The 24,519-nt window shown below is 33.8% G+C and overlaps 1 protein-coding gene across 4 annotated transcripts in view; it reads left to right on the top strand.

Moving 5' to 3' along the window:
- The window catches only part of LOC142978874 (protein unc-13 homolog B-like), a 373,594-nt gene that overhangs the window by 72,268 nt on the left and 276,807 nt on the right, over window positions 1-24,519 (top strand). For all 4 annotated transcript variants that reach the window (XM_076123478.1, XM_076123479.1, XM_076123480.1 and 1 more), the window contains exons 4-5: window positions 12,949-13,063; window positions 22,118-22,244. In XM_076123478.1, the coding sequence (XP_075979593.1) occupies window positions 12,949-13,063; window positions 22,118-22,244 (242 nt within the window). The remainder of the gene's footprint in view (window positions 1-12,948; window positions 13,064-22,117; window positions 22,245-24,519) is intronic.

Raw genomic sequence — 24,519 nt, 5'->3', positions numbered from 1 at the left:
ATTAATAAACTGGCTGAAACAAATTGCTGTTTTTGAATCGACTCAATAGAATATGTCCATACATTTGAATCACGCGAGGTCGCGATCGATAGACCGGCCACTAGATTTTATCATTATTGCTATATTAATATGAATTTAGCGATAAGTGCAGTGCAAAGAACCATTCTGTATAAACTATTATTAAGCTGAGTATTATTGAATATTGATTTATTTTCGTTTAATTGCTTAAATCGTTTAAAAATAATTTAAATTGTGAGGTTGTGACGGCCTTCCGACACGCCCACTAAACCATTAACGTGGTGTAGATATAGCATTATAATTGCAGTGTTATCTGACAAGATAACAAATCCCTATAAATACTGAAAGGTGACTATATAGGGTGGATTTTAATGAAATGGAATCTATAGTGAATGTTTTTAAAAATAATGATTAAAGTATTTTCCTTTCAGTACCTACAGGTATCTTTAATATTTAAAGTTTCCGTCCATGGGCCATTTTTTTCCATCCTGTATAACGCATAAGTACAGAAGTGTACAATAATAGTTATTAAAAATAAAAAATGTGTAAAAAGAATAAGTAATGTATTTGTTTTATAAGCGTCTGCTCTCCATAAGTCAGAAAGCCCGAAATACAAATTCTTATACGCGTATTCCGGCCAAAAACTTTCAGATACACAATTTGTTTCGATTTACGACTCGAACCAAAATAAGGCGAACTATTGCGGGGAAGGAAAGCGGTTATATTTCGAGTCGTTACGTCATCAATACGGATTTGTTCGGGACGTTTTGTTTGTGGCCTTGTCACGCTCGGCCGAGGTCACGGGTGCAAACTGCCCTATGCTTGATACACCCTCATCCAATTTACTATACAGGATATTAGACAAGTCTCGTATCTAAATAAAACATTTGTATTGATGTTGTCTTACTATTTTTTTTCTATTTTGGTGTGTTTTTGCATCGTTTAAGTTTTGGTTATTTAAAGTTTCTATTATACTTTTACGTTACTACGGTACCTTTTTTTATGCAAAGCTGAAATTGGCGTGAGTATCAAAAGTAGACAGATACGTCAAGGCTTAGTTCTGTGTCCAAAATATAAAAAAAAAACTTGGATCATCACAGTTTTGTCTACACGTTAATGCGACATTTTATTCTAAACTGCACTTCAAAGTCCACAAATCGGTGCAAGATTTTCGTTCAAGAAGATTGAGTGAGCTACAAAATCTTAGAGATTCAGTTCTCGTTTCATATTAAACCCGCTTGAAATGCCTCTCCATAGGCGTGACGTGAAACATTTATCTTACGAATCTAGGCTCTGATTTAGTGTACACGACAGGAATTATTATATTAGCGACGAGTTTACAATGAACACTGTTATATTATGAACCGGCCTGATAAGACTTGTTGCTTTAAAACTAATTTATAGACAATATGTATACCATACTAACTAGGTACCTTTATGTTCCACGTGCCTACAACTTTTTAATTGTAAGATTATTACACTTAAGACTTAAGACAGGCTTGCTTCTAATACTAAGTAGCTAAATGGGTCTGAAACGCAATGAGAATTTTAATACTTACGATATTTTGTCTCTTGGCTTGCTCTCTTTATACAGGATAGCTGACCCGCGCAACTTCGCTTGCGTCACCTAAGAGAATGAGTCAAAATTTTCCCCGTTTTTGTAACATTTTTCGTTGCTACTCCGCTCCTAATGACCGTAGCGTGATGTTATATATATATATATATATAACATTACGCTACGGCGGCCTATAGCCTTCCTCGATAAATAGGCTATCTAACACTGAAAGAATTTTTCAAATCGGACCAGTAGTTCCCGAGATTAGCGCGTTCAAACAAACAAACAAACAAACAAACAATCAAACAAACAAACTCTTCAGCTTTATAATATTAGTATAGATAAAAGAAATTGTAGCGGGAGTTTTCTTTGTCACCATACTAATACTTACTAAGTATAACATAAATTATCATAAAGTTGTTATGGTTTGTAAGCATATAGTGACTGGCTTTTGATCTGGATAGTATATCTTTCAGCTTTGAAAGTTTTCATTTGAAATGAATATCTCTTATCAATTTTATTACTTTCTTAATCAAAATTATGAAATGGCTCATTTAATACCGTTATCAGAGAATTAATTAAGCAGTAATCTAATCGGAGTCATCTAAAACATAATGGCAAATATTTTCAATTAAATTAGAGTCGAATTGTTTGCGATTAAATTTTCCATAATAAAGGCATGTTATTCTTTGAACTGGCTGCTCAGTGGAGGTCTATTGTAAAAACAAATTATATTAAAGGGCGTATTTGTACTGGCATAAAATAAACATACTAGTACTACTAAACTTAACATGGTGTTCTAACTTAAGTAACAGCTATTAAAAAAGTAAACCAAAAGTACCCAAGCAATTATTGTGTATACATGCAATTCATCAATAATTGGCCTTTATTCATCTATTGTGGACGATTAAGGTGACGTCAGGTAGAATTCACGCACTTTCGTTTGTGGCTCCAAAAGCTTACTCGATAATTATAATATTTACTGGAAAGAGTATGTACTTCGCGACCTACATATATCCTTATAGAGAATCACATCCTAGTTGATCAAGAAAATTACAGTCTACATATTCCAATATCTCAAATAAACTCTCCCGGGACGCGTTTTAAGGAAAATTCCCTTCACATAACAGAGTGTAAAATGAAATCTCATTTGATTGTTCATATAAGTATATACTTAGATCATTAATGTTATAATGGGGCATAAAGCCGTTTTGTTCACTCTGAATGAGTGCAATTAGCAGGCAAAGGTGACTCGGGGCCAAAATGTGCCGTTCTTGGAGGCTCTCGGATTAGCCCTGATTTCGTATAAGTGTATCTAGGCACTTACTTTTAATGTGTTTTACGGCCTGGCTAACTTTAATTCGCTTTTTAGTTTACGGAGGTACTCTAAGCGTTTAGGCTTTCGGTAAAATTTATATCTCTGGTTTGTAGTTTTATTTGCTTTTTTTGTTGCTTTTTGTTCTATCTTTCTGTGTTACTGTGTATACATTAGCGTGTATGCTGTATTTTTAAATTATTTTATTTGAAGTTATATTATCCCTTAAGTTCTCGTTTTGCCAAAACGAATTCGTAATTACGATTACCCGACTTATTTACATTCGTATTTCACGCGACCTTATTTTAGTAATAGACGTATTTCTATTGTTACAATAATTATAATAATATATAGTAAAGGAAACTTAATACACCTTGTATGAAATCGTGCATTTCAAAAGTTTCTTATATTATTATTTCTTAAAGAGACGCCAGTTTATACTTATGTCCACATGGACATCTCATAAAGATAAAAGTTTATAGTACATTAATGGGTAATATAATATTATTCTAGATCATACATAAAACAAAAGTTTCCAAGCATATCTATAGAATTTCACGGAACTTTATAATTACGTAAGTTAGTGCAGTCAAACTTTTGAGTTTTATCATACCTATTTCTTTATGTCATATCATTTTGAAAGGAAAGCTTCTATACCTGGCATGAAAACGTATATTTCCAAAAGTTTCTTATAATATTATTTCTTAAAGAGACACCAGTTCTATGCTTTTCTCCACATGGACATGTTATAAAGATAAAAGTTTAATGCGCAGTTATAGTACACTAATGGGTAATATAATATTATTCTACGATCATACATAAAACAAAAGTTTCGAAGCATATCTATAGAATTTCACGGAACTTGATAATTACGTAAGTTAATGCAGTCGAACTTTTGAGTTCACGGACTAATGAACTTTATAATAACGAGGTTCGATTGAAGTTTCCAACACAATGCATGTCTTGTAATTTAGTCGATGTACTCCCACTTGTTCCTCAGTACCGCTGAGCTGACTCTAAACTTGCGGTAATGATGATCTTGCATCCTGTTCGAATTTCATGTATGGAGTTTAGGAACTGATGAACGAATTAATTGGCATTCCCGGGTATGTGATAACATTACTTTAGCACTCCTATAGTAGGAAATGATTTACAATGATGTATCGTCTTTTGCAACCATCCCTTTTTCTCGAAGCAAGCTACATTCAAAGTGCGTTCCATATTATGACGACACTTTCTATATTATGAAGTCCTGGTTTTACCACTTTGATTACGTTTAAATTTTCTGCATAAGCGAAATGTTGGCAGTTTTTTTCGTAAATTTGTTGTAATTACTATCTATAGGATAGATTTTCCGACACTTATTTCAATGGCCATGCAAAATACTATGCTGGTTCTAAAATTGTATATTCAGACAACACGTAAAATTTCGAAGTTTATGTTTTAAATCGACCCGTGACCACGTGGCACAGTAAACTACTGCCTAGTTCACCTCAGCAACTAAGTAATAAAACAGTTCCAGGTACTTCAATACTTTATATTTACGATGAAACTCATACAACATTCGTTGAAAAGGTCAACTGGGATTAGAAACGGTCAGAGGGACATTTAAATTGAAAAAGACAAAAATATCGTTTAGATGGACCAAAGGGGTAGGAAATACATTGAAGCATTTAGTTCAATAGTGTATGTTTCATGTTCTGATCACAAAGGTGGGTGGACAAAGCTTTTACAGGGAAGTATATAGCCCGCAGTAGTTGAATAAATAGTCCCGGAAGATACGCGGCTCCTACGATGAAATGGACGTTTGTGTCTGTTGAAGTCTTTGTGGGTCTGTTGAATGTTCGTCATACGAGTGCCCACTCTCCCGCCTAACGTATTACTACTGGCTTAAAATTCTCCTGTTAAAGTCTTACTTCTGGATGTGTTACGTATATTTGTTACTCATTCCTGCAAAAACTACTAAACCAATTTTAATGAAATCTGTACACAGGTCTTTATAGCTGTAATTGAATCTAACACATAGAATACTATTACTCCGGAAGATCTTTTATCGGCATACAACTAATGGCCTCATATTTGACCAGCTTATTGATTTGATTATCACGTACTTTATGATTGTGGACCTTGGTTTTTAAATTCTTTTTTGGGTTATTATAGACTGAAAACGGAATATTTCTTTTGCCATAATTTGGTAAACAAAGAAATGATAATATACTAACCAAAGTGAAGAATCTTTTGTTAAAGAAAATCTATGCGCATAAAAGTTATAAGTTCAAACAATATCGAATAATGCAGTCGAATACGTATTGTTTGATGGTAACGATGCAGACAAAGTACATTATGATAATACTTGACGTGGTTATGATATTGTGGAGTGCTTGCAGACACTACATACGATACACAATACTTTTCTTTAAAGTGCTGTTGTTATTGTTTAAAATGTTATTTTTTTTTAATATTCTGTAATATTTGTTAAGATTGTAAAGTAAATTAAAGGAGAATGCTCAAAAAAAACCCAGGCTGTACACAAAAGTTATGTAACTCAAAAAATTATTTATACTGTGTAATTGAATTCCCAATGTTTACCTCTATCAAATTCGATGGCTGAACATACTATTTTGCTATAACTTTTCAGTAGGGGTTTTCAATATATTTTTATATTTTCTAATATAGGTATGTAACTGAGTAGTACAAAACTACTACTACTACTACTAAATAAGTTACCTATATAAATGTTTAATCTTTTTTGAGTCACACATTTTTAATATAGGTATGTAACTGAGTTACAAATTAAAAATATTAAAAAATATATTTTTGAAAAATGAGTCATCATCACCAGGTCATATATGTCCCCACCGAGGGGCACGAGCCTCCCCTCTTAACAAAGAGGGGGATCAGGCCTTAGTCCACCACACTGGTCTAATGCGGGTTGGCAGACAATAATTGGAGGGCTATTATAAGGTAGAAAAGTGTTGTCATGGTGGTAGATTGCTAGCCTATAGCCTATGAAGCACCAAACCCTTCCATCCCTCTACTGACTTTTGCAGTATGCACGGGAAGAAATGCAGCTGGCACCTTCTATGTTTTTTTTTCGCTCTCAATCCAGCATGGGAGCAATGGGAGAAATGAGTGATACTGTGTAATTAATTCCAGATATTTACCTCTATCAAATTCAATGGCTAAACATATTATATTGCTATTACTTTTCAGTAGGGGTTTTAATGTATTTTCAATATTTTTTATCATGAATATAAAAAAGACATCCCCGCCCACACTACTAGCTGGCGCCCGTAGTGCGGTTTCGATACAATTATATTATTCAAAAAATAATCATTGTGATGAATGTTTGAAAAATATTTAGTTTTTAAATTCACCTTTTAAATAGCAAAAAATAGTATTTAGCCATCGAATTTGATAGAGGCGAATATCTGGAATTGAATCACTCAGTATCACTAAAATTCTGAGTTACACACCGTTTGTGTACGGCCTGGGTTTTTTTCCCATACATTTTGAGCATTCTCCTTTATCTTTCAATTTAGTATTTGTTGCTGAATGCTTGGTTTATATGGGCACTATTTTTAAAATTTTTAGACATTAAGTAATTTAATTATTGGCATATTAGGATCTGAGAGTGTACTTGTGTATCATGTACACGGAGACGCTATATAGAAATCTCTGCACACTTTGCAGTTTTCAATAGTTTTTCTGCAATAAAAGATAAGATACACTTACAGACTGAGGTTTTTATTATTTGAAATCAAAGTTGAAACACTACTGCAAAATTGCAGACCAGTTATTATGAAAACGTTTCAGTGTACACAGCGCTAATGGCAATACTAATTGGTTGAAAGACTTAATTAGCTTCCACTTGCAAGCCTGATGCTAAGAGCTGGATCTGTGGAGCTTCTGCATACATTTTCTATTTATAGTCATGTTTAATTTATAAGTTAAAGTTAGGCAGTATTTCATCAGTATTATTTTAATTACGTCACTAAAATATTTAATGGAAACAAACAATACGCCTTAGTCAGCCTGCGACCACGGCGAGTGCAACCTGCGCCGAAACGTTCGGCACTTTAAGATAAAATGCGTGTTCGCGTTAATTCCCGTATTCTATTATACATTAAATAAAAATCTGTCTGGTAATTTGAAGTTTGTAAGGAAATATTCCAAACTATTCCGAACATACCATAAACATTTACACGTCAATTATAGAATTAAATTATATTCTAAAGGTTAGCCCTTAACATTATATTCTGGGAGGTAGAATAATGTATTTGAATAATGAAAGATTTCCAAACCTATTTTAGCAACGATCCTAGATTTAAATCTCTAATGTTAGGTTCAAATCCATTGGTCTTTTGATCTCAATCCAAAAAAGGTTGATGTCGCTCATTGGTCAACGTCGGCGGCAATCTAAAATAGGACCTATAAGAGGAACGCTAGAACGAATTAATTGAATGTCTTCGATCAGAGGCGAACTAGTTAAATCTAGAACTTCTTTTTCTGTCGACCGTCGCGTAATAAGATTAAAAAGTGCCTGTTTTGTACTTATAAATAGAAACTGAATTAAAACCCACTTCTAGTATTTTTATGTAATCCCCGATAAGGAGACAGCCGGACGATATTATGTTTTAATGTCTGTGGTTTTAATAATATAGGTGTATACTTATTTATCTTGGTATTGACATAAATATTGAGGTTTTTGAGTGATTTGATATTTTGAAAGAAAATAAACAATTTGACTTTTATATAGATTACTCTTTCACTGAGAATAATATGACAATTATACACACAAGGTGGCAGAAATAAGCTAGTAGCGTTTTTTCAAATATACTTTCACACCTTTACTCTACCGGTTTTTGCAAAGCGTGTGAAGCACGTTATGTATTTGAACGTGACACATCAATTCGAGGCTCGCGTGAAGCAAGGCGTCACACTTGAATATGTTGGACTTAATGAAAAGCGGCACGCAGCCAAATCATTTTGTACCTGTGTTATTGTGAATGCAGTGTGATTGTTAAAGCTACTGATAAACTTACCGTTTTGATATTTTATTCTGGGTATAAAGTATAACAACAAATGTTTGATTTGTATAATGTATTAGAAGTTTGAGCATGAACTACAAGTGCCAAAACTACGCAAAACTTCATCTTACTAAGTATTTGCATTGACTCCTGATGTTAGTATTTTTATTTAAAGTTAACTGCAAGGATGAGCCAAAATTATTGTTTCTAATTCTGTATTTCTATAAACATGTGTAGGTACAGTTTTTCTGGGTTTTTTGTAGACATTCAGATTGGGCGTGCTCCTTATTAGTTCGAAGTTCAGTCACTGCAGTATAAAATTCGTTGGTTTTGTAAACTCGTCACGATGTGTCCGATCATTATGCAGCATTTTGTGCATAAAAATATTCCACTCAGTAAAATTGGGACCAAAATTATTTGGCTATGAAGATAAAATATTGCCGTTGCCTCCGCTTAATCACCCAATTATTTGGGGCTTTCATTTTGATCACAAAACATATTTCAAATTTCAAGTCAGTTATTTCGGTTTGCTGAAATTAAGTTGAAACAATGCGCAAGGATTTATCGTTGAATGAGAAGTGGCTATATTTAGATAACAATGTCTTTTACTTTAGATATTTATAAAAATATATACAGCAAAACATTACTTTGAAAATGTCTCAAAGCAAATCAAAATCATAAAATGTTTTTACAGAACATACTTCACGTCCTGTGAGTGCAGGGTTTTAAAAACTAATCTATTATATGGACGTTCTATTGCATTGTCGTTCACAATGCTTTTAAACCACTATTACTTTTCTCCGTTGTTATTTATTTAATGTAGACCTCTTTGTGGCAAATAGCTATTTATTTTACAATAACAAGGTGGAATTATAGCATAAACAAGTTTCCTCTATCTTCCTAGTTAGCCTTAATAAGTAGGACGGGGTGGAAAGAAATTTAATTTTATATCGAGTCTCGAGCACCTTTTGAGAGCAAAGAAACACGATATTTTCATTCAATTACTGCGTGGAATACTAGGATAGAAGAGAATACATTATGTTTATACTGTCATTAAATTGTTAAAGCTATATTTTCCTGAGATGATACTGTTAGTGTGTGTTTTATTTGCATTTATTTGCGTTTTGAGACTCCTAATCAAGTCGAGTATGTTGACATAACTTACCCACCCTTAAGCTGGGTACTCACACACGGTATTACTCGATAGTATTACTCGAATTCAAGTAAAAATCAATGTGTGGACCGCAAAACTCACAGCTCGAAGGCTCGCACCGAGCCGGCTCGATGGAATTAAATAAAACTAATTTCCTTCGCACTTACTCGAAGCGAGCCGTCGAGCTTGACTCAAGCGTGTGTACGTAACCGCGAGTGGCGCGATTCGAGCGTCAGTCCGCCATTGATGGTCGTCGTGATCAGAGTGGCGATCTAACCAATCCTTAACCCAGTACCTCCTTATGTGTTTTTTCTTCTTCCTTTCATTTTTTTTTAATTCTTTTATAATTAAGAACTGCGAGACTTGCTAAATACAGCCACCGTTTCCTTTGTAGCACAGACATCCTTTGGCTCGAATGGACCGGTGAATACTGAACGGTGCGCCTCACTCGATAGATAAATGCTGAATGTGTGGACGAAAGCCCATGCCATGGGTTTTACTCGACAGTTTAGCTCGATCGAGTAAAACCCTGTGTGAGTACGGAGCTTTACTCGTCGGTCGATCAGTGGCTTTATAGAAAAAAAGGCGTGATTGTCTGTGACAATAGACGGTTTTTGATTTTCAAGTCAAATCATTATAAAACATGTTATTTAAGAACTAAAATAGGGTTTACAATTATCATAAAGTATCAGTAAAATAGGAGTACCTAACATAATACAACTTGCATTAAAAATATTGCATGAAACACAGGCTAGAGTCTACTAGTATATGTTCATAACAATTATACCTATGTAGTTAATTAATAAGGGCTTCGCTCTGATGGGAATCGCAATGCTTTAAGAGGCTACCTCACAGCCTATGTGGGAAAGGACCGGGATAATTACATCATATTAATATGACATGTGGTAGGCACTTTACTCTCTAAGCAATGTTAGAACTACGTCAAGAATATCTAGGTTACCTATTAGGTATTCTAGTAGAAGACTAAAAATAGTCCTGAGAAAAATAAGTATTTTTGCGGTACTTATAGCTTTAAAATAAAACAGGAAACTGTTGGGAGTAACTTTTAACTTGCAACAATTCTAATAGTAACTATGTAAAACGAAAATAATTATAGCCACAAGTTATTTGACAACTCGTACAAGGCAGTTTTACTCTTTACGTGATTATGTATAACTTTAAATAGTTTTTTTAACATATTCCCCATAATGATCAAGATCTTGATAAAACAATGTTTATGCTGAAAGGTATCGACCTAATAAAGAATCTAAAAAAAGATACCCATTACTTTTCTATCGAGCAATATCAACTTTGTGAAAACGCCAGTAAAACCGTTTTTAAAGGAAAAACATCCCTTGAGTCGTTCTTTGGTAAACATTTGTGTATTTTGATAAGTTTTGAGGATCAAGTCGGAACAACGTCACGCTGCGCTGCTGGGCGCGGTGTGGTGTCGTGTTAAATCACGAGGGGGCGTGGCTAACTGGTATAATTAATAATAAATTGTACGTTTATATCAGTGTGGCTTTGCGTTTTGTTAGACGTAGTATTTTTGTGATGTTATGATTGTTGATAGACATGAGTTGGGAATATGAAGTTTCATTTGGTTCAATAACAAAACTACTATGATTTTTATTCGGCTTTATCACCTGCAGAAAATATTGGTTAGCTTACCGAACTTGATTTGTTATCGTACATTTGTTGTCACCTTATCTACTGAATAATAGTCTTACTGTAAGATGTGAAACAGGCGCATGCCTACATAACTATCTTATAAATCGCATTCAACATAATTATAATATTAACCTTAATAGTATATTTCGGAATTAATAAATATGCAAGTCTCGAAAAATTGCGTATGTTTGACCAACTATCAAAACATAGAAACAGCATGAGATTTATTAGTTTAATTAAAAAGGCATATTATATTATTATTTATGCTGTTAACTTCATCATCAAAACATTACTCCTTCAAGAAATAAACCTCTAACCTCTTCACTCATATTTCCAAGTAATGTCCAACACAGTTTCCGTACAAACAGTAGCAACATCAAATAACATTTTAAGTAAGATTGCTTGATTATATCATAATTGCTTACCCCGCGGGCCATACTTCTATGTACAAAGGTACACGTGTCTGTTTCCTGCTCTGAATTAGCTTTAGGGTAATATAACAAGTTATTTAGTGTAAATAAGTCCATGTTAATATCAGTATATAAATCGCCTACAAGCTTGTTTGGGTACTTTAATATTATGTCTAATGAGACAACTATAGTTTGAAGAGTGAGTAGAGCCTTAGCCATGATTTATCGTGATTTATCCGGATTATTAAGAATTCTGTGAATTTAAAAGATAAAGTAGGTGTGTCAAACAAGCCACCATACCTACCGTAAGCCGCATAAGCCTGCGGGTTATGGTCGTTAAGAATTTTGAATTTTGATTAATTATAATAAAAGTTTTTGAATGAAATTATGTTATCAATTATTCAAAACAACGCGTATTACTTGTCATTATCATTCTTCCAACAAGTAAGCGCCCTGTAATAAAACATTAAGATCATCATAACTTAAAAAATGACCAAATCTTTTTTGTTTTAGAGTATATTTTTATCCAGCAAACAAAATTAAGTTTAAAAGCAACAACCTATTTCTAGTTAAGCCAGTGTACACAATAAAGAATATCGCGATGTCGCCGACCGCAAAATTAATGAGCTTCAATGTACACCTGACCTAGATTTGTTGTATTTTTTTTCGAGAGATGGCGTTAGCTGTCGATCATAATGGCGGACGAGGGATAGATCTCCGTTTATTATCAACTAGCTGACCCGGGCAACTTCGTTTGCGCCACATAAGAGAGAATGGGTCATAATTTACCCCGCTTTTGTAACATTTTTTCCCGGTACTCTGCTCCTATTGGTCTTAGCGTGATGATATATAGCCTATAGCCTTCATCGATAAATGGGCTATCTAACATTGAAATAATTGTTCAATTCGGACCAGTAGTTCCTGAGATTAGCGCGTTCAAACAAACAAATAAATTCTTAAGCTTTATAATATTAGTATAGATAATACGTAGATATGATGGAAAAGGCTCCCGTAATAAAATAGATCTTCGATATATTTTTACTATCCATTTTTATGATTATCGTAATATTATTATATTTATTACGTGCAGATGTTGAAACGAGATCTTTTGTTTGATAACCACGTAAGATGCGTTATTAATCTGCCATAGTCATAAACATTGGCTTAGATTTACGCAAAGTAATGTTTTTCATCGTAGTAAATAAAATATACCTACGAATGTAATTAAGGTCACGTAAAGCAGTTCAATTTTGTTCTTGCTTTGAAGAAAACGTCTCGTCACGGGGTCGATGACCCGGATTTAGATTTGTTTTGTAGAAAATTTCTGGCGGGCTCTAGTCGAGGCCGGGGTAATTTACATTCAATTCTGAATACCTACTGATAGCATCTTCAGTTCACATTTACCGTTGTCAGTAGTATATGAAATCAGAAAATATTTGTAGATATTAGCGCACATTTATATTTTGATGGGTAGATTACAGTTTCTTTACGTTGGTATGTACATTGTATATTCTGCGTCGAAATAAATATGGTTACCTCACTTTGTATATGCGTTTGTTATGACTTTTGTGACACGTAAATGCGAAATCTCTTATTTACCCGCTTGACATCATAACATAATTAAATCTATTTCAACACGACGCAAAAATACTCGTATCTTTGACACTTTTAATTTTAATACGTTTAACTTTACTATTATAGATTTGTGTAACCAATTTACAGGTAATTTTATATTTCAGCCACTTCCCATATTGTTTTCGTAATAATGATATTAATTTAATGTTTTTGTCTTGCAGTGAAACCAACGACATCAACCAGGGTCTCTTGGTGGAGGTGTGGAACAAAGGCGTGATTTGGGACCGCGCGATAGGCTACCACTACCTGCCACTTACATCCGTCGCATATAACGAGGTATGACACATAATATTGTGCTAGTGTTTAAAGGTTACTCTAGCTTTTGTCAGCGGCCCCGTCCGCGTTGAATTGTATTGGAAATTAACATAGAACAATCTTTTTTAGTAATCATTTTATAGAGGTACATTTGTAAAGTACCGTTGAAGTAACGGTTTCAAATGAATTCGAAGTTACTTATACTTAATATACAGCCTACCTTTAATTTATATAAAAGGAATAATCAAATATAAATATCTTGCAAGTTCTTTAAAAAAAGTCCACACAATAGAGGAGATAGACTAATGGGGAATTTAATCTGGCGTTTTACTAATTTCTGGAAGAATGTTCATGTTCAACTTATTCTGTTTCTGACCACAAATACCTAACAATATTTACCTGTCTAACAGAAACTAAGCCTCACTTCCTGGTTTGTTAATGGATGATCGTAAACAACAAACTTGTCCGATTTATTGTATTAGTTACAGTTTACCTTCACCGCTCACACGTTTGTTATGACTCGCCGTTTAGAGGATTACAACACAAATTACATGAACTATGTATATGTTTTACAATATTTTGTTGCACTTTTAGTGTTCATTTTAGCTTGTTTGATAACTTGATTGATAGAATTAAAGACTCGTTTTGATAGGTAATTTATTGGAGTTCAGTCAAAAACGTCAATATGATTCTTCGGAAAACTGGTATACAAATAAAAATTGACCTCAGTTAAAAAAGTAAGGCATTATGACTTTCTGACTATGTAGGTAAACCTTTATCAAACAACAAACAATTTTCAAAGCTGTTTTGGTTTTAAATATTTTTTAATACCTACCTACAAATTTATCATTTGGTATAATATTCTTATGAGTATGCTCAGTAGACTAACCATCGTACATTTACATACAAATGAAGATGAAATCAAAAATTCAAGGCCTATCACAAAAAAATATTCAGTGATAATATATAATAATATACTTATTATAGTGTCGTGTATACACCGTCGGCATCTGAGCTTGCGTTCAAATGAGCAATCCCTTTAAATGTTTCCTTCAATGGCGCGCGTATCCCAACAAATTGCCTTATGTAACTATTTAGAATAAGGTCGTATTTTAAACGGAAGGGTAGTACGTTTCCATGTAACGGACTCAAGAAAAATATATTACACTGGCCTGTATAAACTGTCGTCGATGCTGAATAAACATATTTGATATTTTAGTGTGGTTAGGATTGAAATAAAGTCGGAAAGGTTTAGTTAATGTATACAGTGCGGAAAGTCTTGATACGTAGCATATTTCTAAATAAATAATTTGTAATTTGAGTTTCCACAAGTATCTATTATTATGAGTTTAAAACTCTTCCAATAGCATACATACGAGTATAAGGAAGGCGAGTTTCCTTCACACCTGTATAACATAAAAGTGCTTTTAATTTTGAAATATTTTTGCTTCTTACTGTAACGTAAAAGTGTAATTTTTACTTAGGACTGTAGAAATATTTTTTTATTGTTCATAGAAACAATCTCGGCACTAGTCCTGTAGTGTTGACTTATATTCTGGAGCTTGTAATGTTGTTCATGGCAGTTTGAAATACAAACAATTAAACTTTTGAACTTCGTGTTTTTCGCTTCATTGGGAATATCACAAGTAAGAAGTTAAAAACTTGCGCTTTTTTACTACATAAACTACTATAGTTACGTTGGACTAAAAATAACTTAATAAATAAACTAAGAATAAAACTGTAGCTACATTTAAGGCTCCATTTAGAAGGTATTTCCTCGGTGCACCATAACACGATCAAAGGGATCATTGTGCACACATAATCCTTTCGGTAAAGTTGCATGTATTTAAAGTTTAAAAGCCTTTGTACATGGCCAAGGCCTTTTTTTTCGCTTTTTTGATGCTAGGCACTATTTTTGCAACCCATATTATTTTACAACCTAGAGGCACATTTTATGTATATCAGCGTTATTTGAACGGCCTAATTCTCGAAGAAGAAATATTTTTTTAACTTGTCGAATACGTGCTTTTAAGCATTTTATTAAATATCACCAATACCTGTATAGTTGCATATTCAGTGCAGATACATCTACTATTCATAACAAAAGATGTCAACTCTTTTGTTCTCATAATAAATTAATTAAGTCCGTATTTTAATTAACGACAAAAATCCTCTTTTGTTGTCAAGAGTTGTTACTGGCAATGTGCCTCGAAAATTATGACAGAACGCCATTAAAGTTTTATATTTAATTGTATTTTTTTCAAGTAATGGCCTTTTTAAATATTTTTTTTATTAACATCAGCTAGTACTTTTATTTAAGGTTCGGTATATTAAAAGTTATTTTTCAAACTCTTTCGTTAGTAATTATTGGAATATTTTTTGACATTCGAATTCAGAGTCCTTTTCGTTTTGTTTATTGTAATGTAGGACGTTATATCTTTATTTGTTTATATTAACTAGATTGTTATTTGCATGATGAATTTAATTCAGGTGTTTATTACAATTACAGCATTTAATTAGAAAACATAATTTAACTTTTCTTTTGATAATATCACGATTTCCTCAATATGTCTACTTAAGGAAAAAACAGACAAAATAATTTGTAATCACAATAAAAAAGGGTGAAAGGAAAAGTAGGCTTTCCCTCTCAGATTAATTGTTTTAAATTAAGATATGGAAATGTTTATTAGGCAAAGCTCACGGTAGGAATTTTAATTAGTATTAAATTATAGCTTTAGGTAAATAAGAACTTACAGTTTTGAAAAAAAAACGAGTAAGACTTTAGTGCACATTATGACATATTGGAAGTGTACTCTTTATCAAAAGACAAAATAGATACTGCTTTTCTATAAACTTAAAAGTAGTTCTCTTCCTTAGGGACAATTTTGATAAAGTTTTATGAAATTTACATCAAACTCTAACAAATATTTACGGGGTTCCCAAAGATTTCCCATTAAGAAAAAAGCCAATGCAATAGTCAACTGCACGTTTGGCGCAGTGGTTTAAGCGGTCACCTCGCCGCCAACAACCGTAGCGCCGCGTGTGGTGGGTTCGAATCCCACCCGGGACAAATCTTTGTGTGATGAGCACGAGTATTTGTTCTGAGCCTGGATGATAATGTATCTATATAAGTATGTATTTAGAAGTATATAAGTATGTTTATCAGTTATTTGGTTACCATAGTACAAGCTCTGCTTAGTTTGGAATCAAATGACCGTGTGTGAGTTGTCCAATAATAATATACAGGGTGTCCTAAAACTCAACGATAATCCGAGACAGGATGAAAGGCCAAGTCATACCGGCTATAGGAAAAATAAAAAAAAAAAATCCATATCACTTAGTTCAGCAATAATAGACACTTTTCAAAAAAGTTGAAATTCCACACCCTTGGTCGCATTTTCAAGTCCTGTGATCACCAATGTCACAATTTCGCTGTGTTTTTCGTGATCATGAATTCAGGCTCTGCAACGACGTACAAAAGATTTTTTCACCAGTCAAGCAAAATTCCTTGCATTTATTTCTTCTGACGCTGTGCCAATTTTCTGGCGAAGTTATGATAGATTTTGTATTGATTTTGAATAATTTTTTTCTTTTATGCATTCCCAGCAAAAAATATCTACTAGATTTAGATCGAGGGAAATAGGATGCCATAAAATTGTACCACTGCGTCCGATCCATTTACGAGGATACTCTTCGTTCAAATAAAAATAAAAATTTTAATGGCAAGAAAAGTGGCAAGTGTTATACTATTTTGAAATGTTGATTAAATGCGCCAACTTTTGAAATAACTTGCCAAGGGTAGTGTAGTACATTTTTTTTCAGTATGAAGCGTCAAAGTTGACTAACGATATTTTTGAGAAAGATGACTCACTAAAACTTAACTTTTTTTATTAAATTAACAATGTTTTGTGCATTAATCTATACTAATATTATAAAGCTGAAGAGTTTGTTTGTTTGATTGTTTGTTTGTGTGTTTGTTTGTTTGTTTGTTTGAACGCGCTAATCTCAGGAACTACTGGTCCGATTTGAAAAAAAAAATCAGTGGTAGATAGCCCATTTATCGAGGAAGGCTATAGGCTATATAACATCACGCTACGGTCATTAGGAGCGGAGTAGCAACGAAAAATGTTACAAAAACGGGGAAAATTTTGACCCATTCTTAGGTGACGCAAGCGAAGTTGCGCGGGTCAGCTAGTTTGTTATACGACTAATAGCATATTTAATTAAGATCACGAAATTCGAAAAAACACAGCGAAATTGTGACATTGGTGATCACAGGACTTGAAAATGCGACCAAGGGTGTGGAATTTCAACTTTTTTGAAAAGTGTCTATTATTGCTGAACTAAGTGATACGGAATTTTTTTTTTATTTTTCCTATAGCCGGTATGACTTGGCCTTTCATCCTGTCTCGGATTATCGTTGAGTTTTGGGACACCCTGTATTTATATTTGTAATGTACTGACCACTACGTACACTAAACTACATATTACTTATGTGTTAGCAACCTCAGGTACCGAGCAGTTTCACATTGTTACAAAACAACTTGCTTACTGATGCTGAAACACAAGGTCGCTATGAAAATAGTCAAAATCAATACACACTACCTTGTATTAATTATTTCATACACTCGAGAATTGTGCCGCCATTTTAAAGCAGAACATACATTATATCACACGTTTTATACCAATGCTGTAGTTTGAAGTGTATAAAATACATCCATGTTCCGGTTTTGTCAATATTTGTCATTTGTAAGAGAGCGAGTCTACTGCTGTCAATCATTACTGGGTACTTTACCAATTTTCGAGCTACTTTTGAAAAAGTATATCTTCTATAAGTTAGGAGAGACCCGGGAATTGAACTTGAAACCTCTTTAATGTTCACATAATACTAAGATGTACAACGGGTTTTATACGTGGTAAAAAAATAAAGTTATCGTTTTAGTCGAGTTGTTTCGATGGTATTCAGGAAGACTGAGATCAGCAGTTGAATATACGAAAGCGGAATGAACTAAAAATTGAGATTCGAGCAAGCTTTTTAAACTCGGAAACAATGGTAGTTAATTTTCATGGTAATTTTGAAGCGGTCTCGATATATTGTACGCAGTATCCACTCTAGAGAGAGCAAATTGTATGGAATTTGCATATATAAAAGGTTTAATTTTGCCGCGTCAACACCGCTACGGTTTGGAACGGTTACTTAAGTGCTTACGAGACGCTTTTTTAATTAATACCTGTGGAGGGACTGTGGTGACCACGAGTATATTGTTGCAAACATATTTAAGTTAAATTAAAATGTCAACTTTTTCTTTTGTTATATTATTTTGTAGTACACGAGCAATTATAATATTCAGCATTTATCGTAGCATCCCAACCCAAAAAAGGCTTTCTAGAACTGAGCTGCAAATTTTCCACTATTTAAACCACTTCTCAAATGCACTAGCGTATTTTTTTGATGTCCATCTTCTGCGTATAATTCGATTGACAGTCCACATTTATAATCTCCCCATTATACAAAATGTATTTAAGATCGTCCACGCCATTAGAAAGTATCAATAAATCCCTCATAAGATCATCAATCATATTATTAAACTAAATCTTAAATGATCCTCTACTTAACTCTACAACTGCTACGTCTCACAAACAAAGCTGCCCTAACGCCATCTAGCGGCAACAAACACAAACTTCACACAAACAAAAGTTCTACCTAGAATTAAACCAACTTCTTACGAGCTTATACATAATAAGTGCATTTAAACTACATACTATAACTCTATGAAGTTTATTAAGTTTAAAACCACAAAGGAAAACTCCTGACACAAGTTGGTGTTCATAGTCTGTATGGACGTAGAAACTCATAAATTATGTTTAAGAGGATAATCTCTAAGGAACGACTTTGCTACCTGTTACTCGAGTGAACACCTCAATTTATTATTAGTTTCATAATATGTTATGTTTTAAGTTTGATATTGATACTTTTTGAAAGCAGATTCTTTGTTAGGGGTAAATCATTTTGGTAAAACAGACTCTGGACTTTTCACTCGCACTAATTGTGAAGAATAAGAACCATAAGTTATCACTCTTTTCCAAGACTCCGTTAAACTTGTCATTTTTTATTTACTTCTTAATAAAACTACAAAAAACTAAGTAACTAGTAACGCTATAATAAAACATTAGGAATGACGTGGCTTAAACATATTGCCACAAATATTTTCGACTAAAATTTTCCTTTTGGAATACCACGTTACCCGTGTTTCATAGTTAAACATAAATGAGTTGAAGTATTTTTTAATACCTCTGCCTCCGATACCCAAGGATTAATACACTTGATAGAAAGCTATAGCTCTCTGATTAATTCCTGTCCTACTTTACCTGCATAAGAACTAGTTAGTGAACTTTTTTATTGCAATCGTTGCGGTTGACAGGTCGAGGACAGCTGGGTCTCCAACTCAATCAATAACAAGTTAAACTATTCCATCGATGTTAATGCATAGGTCACATACAGTATAGGTGATAAAATAGAAATAAGCCCGCTATGAAATGTAGTATAATTTGGATTTTATAATCACACAAATCGGTACAGATCTTTTCTAAAAGAGACATTGGTTTTTAGTGGTTAGTGAGTTGGGTTACATATTTTAAATGGCTAAATACTTAAATGATACTCAATATTAAGTTACACATTCCCGTGTCACTGGCACTTTCATATGTATTAGCGATGTAAATAGTTTTGAGTATCACTCAAAATAGTGTCATTTGAGTATGCAGCCGTAAGAGCGTTAGGACTACGTCTTACTATAAAAATTGTTCAAACAATTTTACGGTATTGTAGTAAGTGAATATTATATCTTAAATAAACACTTAACCAAACCACGCGACTGTCACTTGCACTAAATTGTTGCATTCGTGAAGTGTAAAACAAAAACAATTTCAAATACTAAAAGGTTGTTATCAATAAGTACTTGCCTTATTTTTTTACGCATCAAACGTAATAGTTGTAAGCAGGGCAGTAATCATGAAGCAATTGATGAGATTACGAGTGAAATATAAATGAACCGTGCACTAGCTAATGAGCGCGAGTGAATTGAACGCAGTATGGACGATGTATTGTAATGTTACTGTCGTATTGCATTGGTACTACTATGTTTAAAGTTATTGTTGTAAAGGTGAGCTTAGTCTCCGTTGTCAATAGTTCTGTGTGTGTTTGAAATGATTGTGTTTTGGTCAACGCAAAATGAGTTAAATATAAATGTATTATGGCCACACGCATATATATCAAAGTTATGTTAAAAGCTCGTTTACCCTACAAATAATTGCATTGCATGATATTAAAAAAGTGTTACTTATGCATCCAAATTTTGGCGTGTCAGTGACTTAGTTTCACTAGTATGTATTACGAATATGTACCAATAAGGCAGATGAACATATTTTACAAGCATTATTATGCGATTTAACGTACGCTAGACACAAATTTGGAATGTATTCAAGTAAAATAAACCTACAACACAAACGTAAACATTCTACCTAATATAATTGTGTTTTCTTTATACATTTAAAGTCGTTTAACCTGTCCAATTGAGGGTACGGAATCGCTTTACCTTTTAGAATACGGTTTCTAACCAAGTTCCTGGAATTGTTACTACTGCTTTATATTATCATGAGACTGGCTAACATAGCCGCCTTTGGGAGCTACTGCATTTGCATTTTGCATTTACTTCCTCATTCGATGTTAGGAATAATTTGAGAATTTCTATGTAAATTTTGTTAGACACGCTAATCTCTGAAACTGCTCGTTAGATTACAATAGTTTATTCCAAATATACAGTATTTTTATTAGCAACATTGAAAAAAAATTATATCTACAAAAAAACAACTTGAAACCTAACTTTGTTTTGATCGAAGCCTTCTAATTAAGTATGTGGAGGAACGAGAACTTTGTCACTCTATAAGCGACATGAAACAAAAAACATCACCAATGTGGACAATCACGCTTAAACTTATAAATATAAAGATATAATAAAACAAAAACTGTTCCTCAGATTACAATCAAAATTAAATGAGACCACATGCGGAGCACCGGCTTGTAACCAAATAAAAAGTTATATAGTAACAAACAAATGGCTTGAGAAAATCCTTATTTTTGTTTATATGATCATTTAAAAACTATGGCCGAAAAAAAGCGAAATAGTACCTACATACATATACTATTTTGTTTATATATTAAACGATTATGCACGTGTAGGTACTTACTCGTGTATAATCGTTTAACACAACTACTTAGTCCGAGGTTGAAGAGTTGATTATATCATGCGAGGAACTTTCATGGTTATGAAAGGCTAATAGGCATTTGTACTCATTGATCGATAGTCTTGCAAGGTTGAGTAATCAAAAACGTAATCAATTGAAGAATGAGGTACAAGATTCGGCTATTTTATAGTCAATTTTTTTATAAATAGCCTCTTTCTGTGTCCCACTGCTGAGCAAAGGCTTCTCCCCTAGATTTAGTAGTATAAATAAAAATGATATTATTTATAAAAGAATTTGCAAGAAAGCAAAAGGAAACAATACTACTTATACTAGTGATTAGTAGCGATGTTATGTTTACGAAATATCTAAGCAAAGAAATATTTTTAAAGTAACCAGCTTTATAACCAAATAATAATTGGGAAATCCCACAGCCAGGCTTGTTATTTTTGGATGTTTTATACCATTGTGATAAGTAAATAATTTCGAAATACAATTAATAAAACACGTTAATTAAAAAGTTCCGGAGTTCGGTGAAACCCGTTAAATCACGGAAACACGAAAATATTTCGCAAACACTCGATATTGTACGGACAAATAATTTGGAACAAATATTGTGAAACGTCGATAAACACGTTTTTGAACCATGTTTGTTAAAGATGAAAATAACAAGAAATATTTGTTCCGTACATTTTATATAGCAATAGAAAGTAATTTAAAGGGATTAAATGATGTATCAACTTTAGCACGTGATCACTTCCTGACGATAAGCACTCTAGAGACTTTTTTCAATTCTGAGAACATTAGATAGTGACGTATACATTGCTTCTTCAGCAGGAGTGCGGCGGGCGCTGGGTGGAACTCGAGGCGCAGTTGATGATGCGAGGTGGTGCAGTTGTCGGCACGAATGGTCCCACTGGTCATGCGCTCTTTATCGACTGCAGATTCGAACCGCCCTTCGGTGAGTACTCAGTTCTATCGTTAGTAATTGTACGTGACAGTTTGATTTTAGCTTTCTGAAGGCCAATACTCTCTCTACATAGTTTATCTCTGTTTTTTTTTTATATTTAGTATAGGGACATATGTCTCCCATCTCATTTGATGGTAACTGAGAATGAAGACGAAAAAGTTACACGCCTATCCAAGAGACTCTCATTAATTCTTTTTTAGTAATTACTACTAAGTTTAACTTACAGTAACCGATATCGAATGAGCAGATATCATTAAGACCAATGATGAGAATATAGTCGAACTGTACTTGTTGAATCTGGGCAGCAAAAAAGCGCGATGCTTGTACACGTAACTTTTATAAACATTTTTTTGCGGTAAAAAAACAATGGTTCATTTATCACTTTGTAAAACGTCCCGCGGAACTTTCGCATCGCACATTTGCGGTGTGAATTGTAACTGAAATGTGGCGTTTCGGTTTGTTACAGTTTAATTAATTATGCGTTAATATGCCTTTATAAACGATCTCGCAATTAATTTACTGGCAAGCATTCATTCCTGAAATCAACGTGCTTTCAGGATACATAATGGCGGTTAAATTTGATTGAATATTTTGTGGTGTGGAGTATTAAACAAATGACGCAATTAAGCTTTATTATAATGTCCGTGGTTAAAAATTTTAAATGGCGCAATCAATTCGCGTCAGTGATCAATTGCGTCTATTCCTTATGCGAAAATGTTTCCGACACCTGCTTGTCTATATTTCTTCTCTCCAAGGAACAAACGCGACATCTTCCATCGAGTTATTTAACCAAACAATGTAAAAGTCCCATCGTAAAACATTTTCCGTAGCGAAAACCCTTGTCAACGAGAGTGGCGGGGCCATCCTTGCGAAGAAGAATAAAAAATAGTTTTATATCCGAAATTTCTGTGTTCCCATAATCGATAAAGGAAAGATATAAAGTCGAGTTGGCAGTGATCACAAGTATGTCGTATCGGCGCCTGTCTGGCTACAGAGCCTTGCCAAACTGTACGTCCTGGTTACTGAGAATCTACGGTTAGGTCACTCGAGTAAGCATGAGTTATGCGGTCGCTCTTGGCCCATGTTTCGTTGATGCCTACTGTCCTACATAGCTAGGATATAACGGCCCATAAAAAGGATGTTCTACACGATGTTATGATTAGCAAGATGTATATCAGTTGGCCTCATTTTTCGTATCTTTGTGAGTGATTGTTTACTGAATAAAGAGGATAATGTGGGATAATGAACCTTGTCGACAGACTAGACTTAATAAATCCTGTGATTAAGAGAATCTATCTATCTAAATAAATCTAAATAATGATTCCTTATTATACAATGAAACCAAATCTGAAACGAAGAAAAGATTTCTATTAAATACAACTTTTCATAAGAACAAAGACTATAAAATAATCTCGTACTAATCTTTTTTTCTGTAAGAACTCCGACCATAACCTTATATTTCTGATGCTTAGGAAACAAATTATTCAGGCAGGACATGTCGTCATAGGATTTTTTTGTTTTTGTTCTCAATGTAACAAACATCGGGCGCCGTCTGGGCGGACGTTCGGAGAGTCGAGACTCGTGGGCGGATGTCGGGTGCCAAGGTCGCCCGGTCACGTGGCCAACAGACTGGCAACTGAGCCACCGCACCGACCCAAAGCCCTGCGTCACTTGCGTCTGCTTAGTACTGGCTGCAGACGATTTGGCGCGAATTCTTGTCAACCATTTTTAAGCTGCGACAGTTTAAAATTAGAACTTTTGTTTCTTTTTCGAGTAGTGTAATCCAAACCTTCAAGCTGCTTAATCAATGTTTAGTCGATTTTATTATCTCACCTATTGATGGATCGTGATAACTGATTTGCATTTTTAACTTAGGTCGACGACATATTAACTTTTAAAGTGTATAGTTAAAAGTTACTACTGAATAATTTCCTACACTCGACAAAATATATGTTTATTAGGTCAATTAAACAGACGTTTTAATCTACTTTAAATTTTTAATAGAGCGCAACATCATCACGCGGTTCCACTCTGTTAAGTGAACACAATCCTCTAGAGTTTTGTTTCAATCCAAAATCATAATTATAAATCGGAAGGTGCATAAAAAATGTGTTATAACGTGGGAGGCGTACGTCAAATTTGATGGATTGTGCGAGTATTAGACATTTTGCACTTAAGCATTTATCATAAAAGAGGGTCGGCGTCGATTAGTAGGTGTATGGAACATTGGGGTGTATAAAAATGAAGGCGTTAATGCAAAAGTTGG

The sequence above is a fragment of the Anticarsia gemmatalis genome, chromosome 15 (genome assembly GCF_050436995.1).
Source record: "Anticarsia gemmatalis isolate Benzon Research Colony breed Stoneville strain chromosome 15, ilAntGemm2 primary, whole genome shotgun sequence".
Taxonomy (NCBI): domain Eukaryota; kingdom Metazoa; phylum Arthropoda; class Insecta; order Lepidoptera; family Erebidae; genus Anticarsia; species Anticarsia gemmatalis.
The sequence above is the reverse complement of the archived record's forward strand: the minus strand, read 5'-3'. Positions and strand labels throughout refer to the sequence as shown.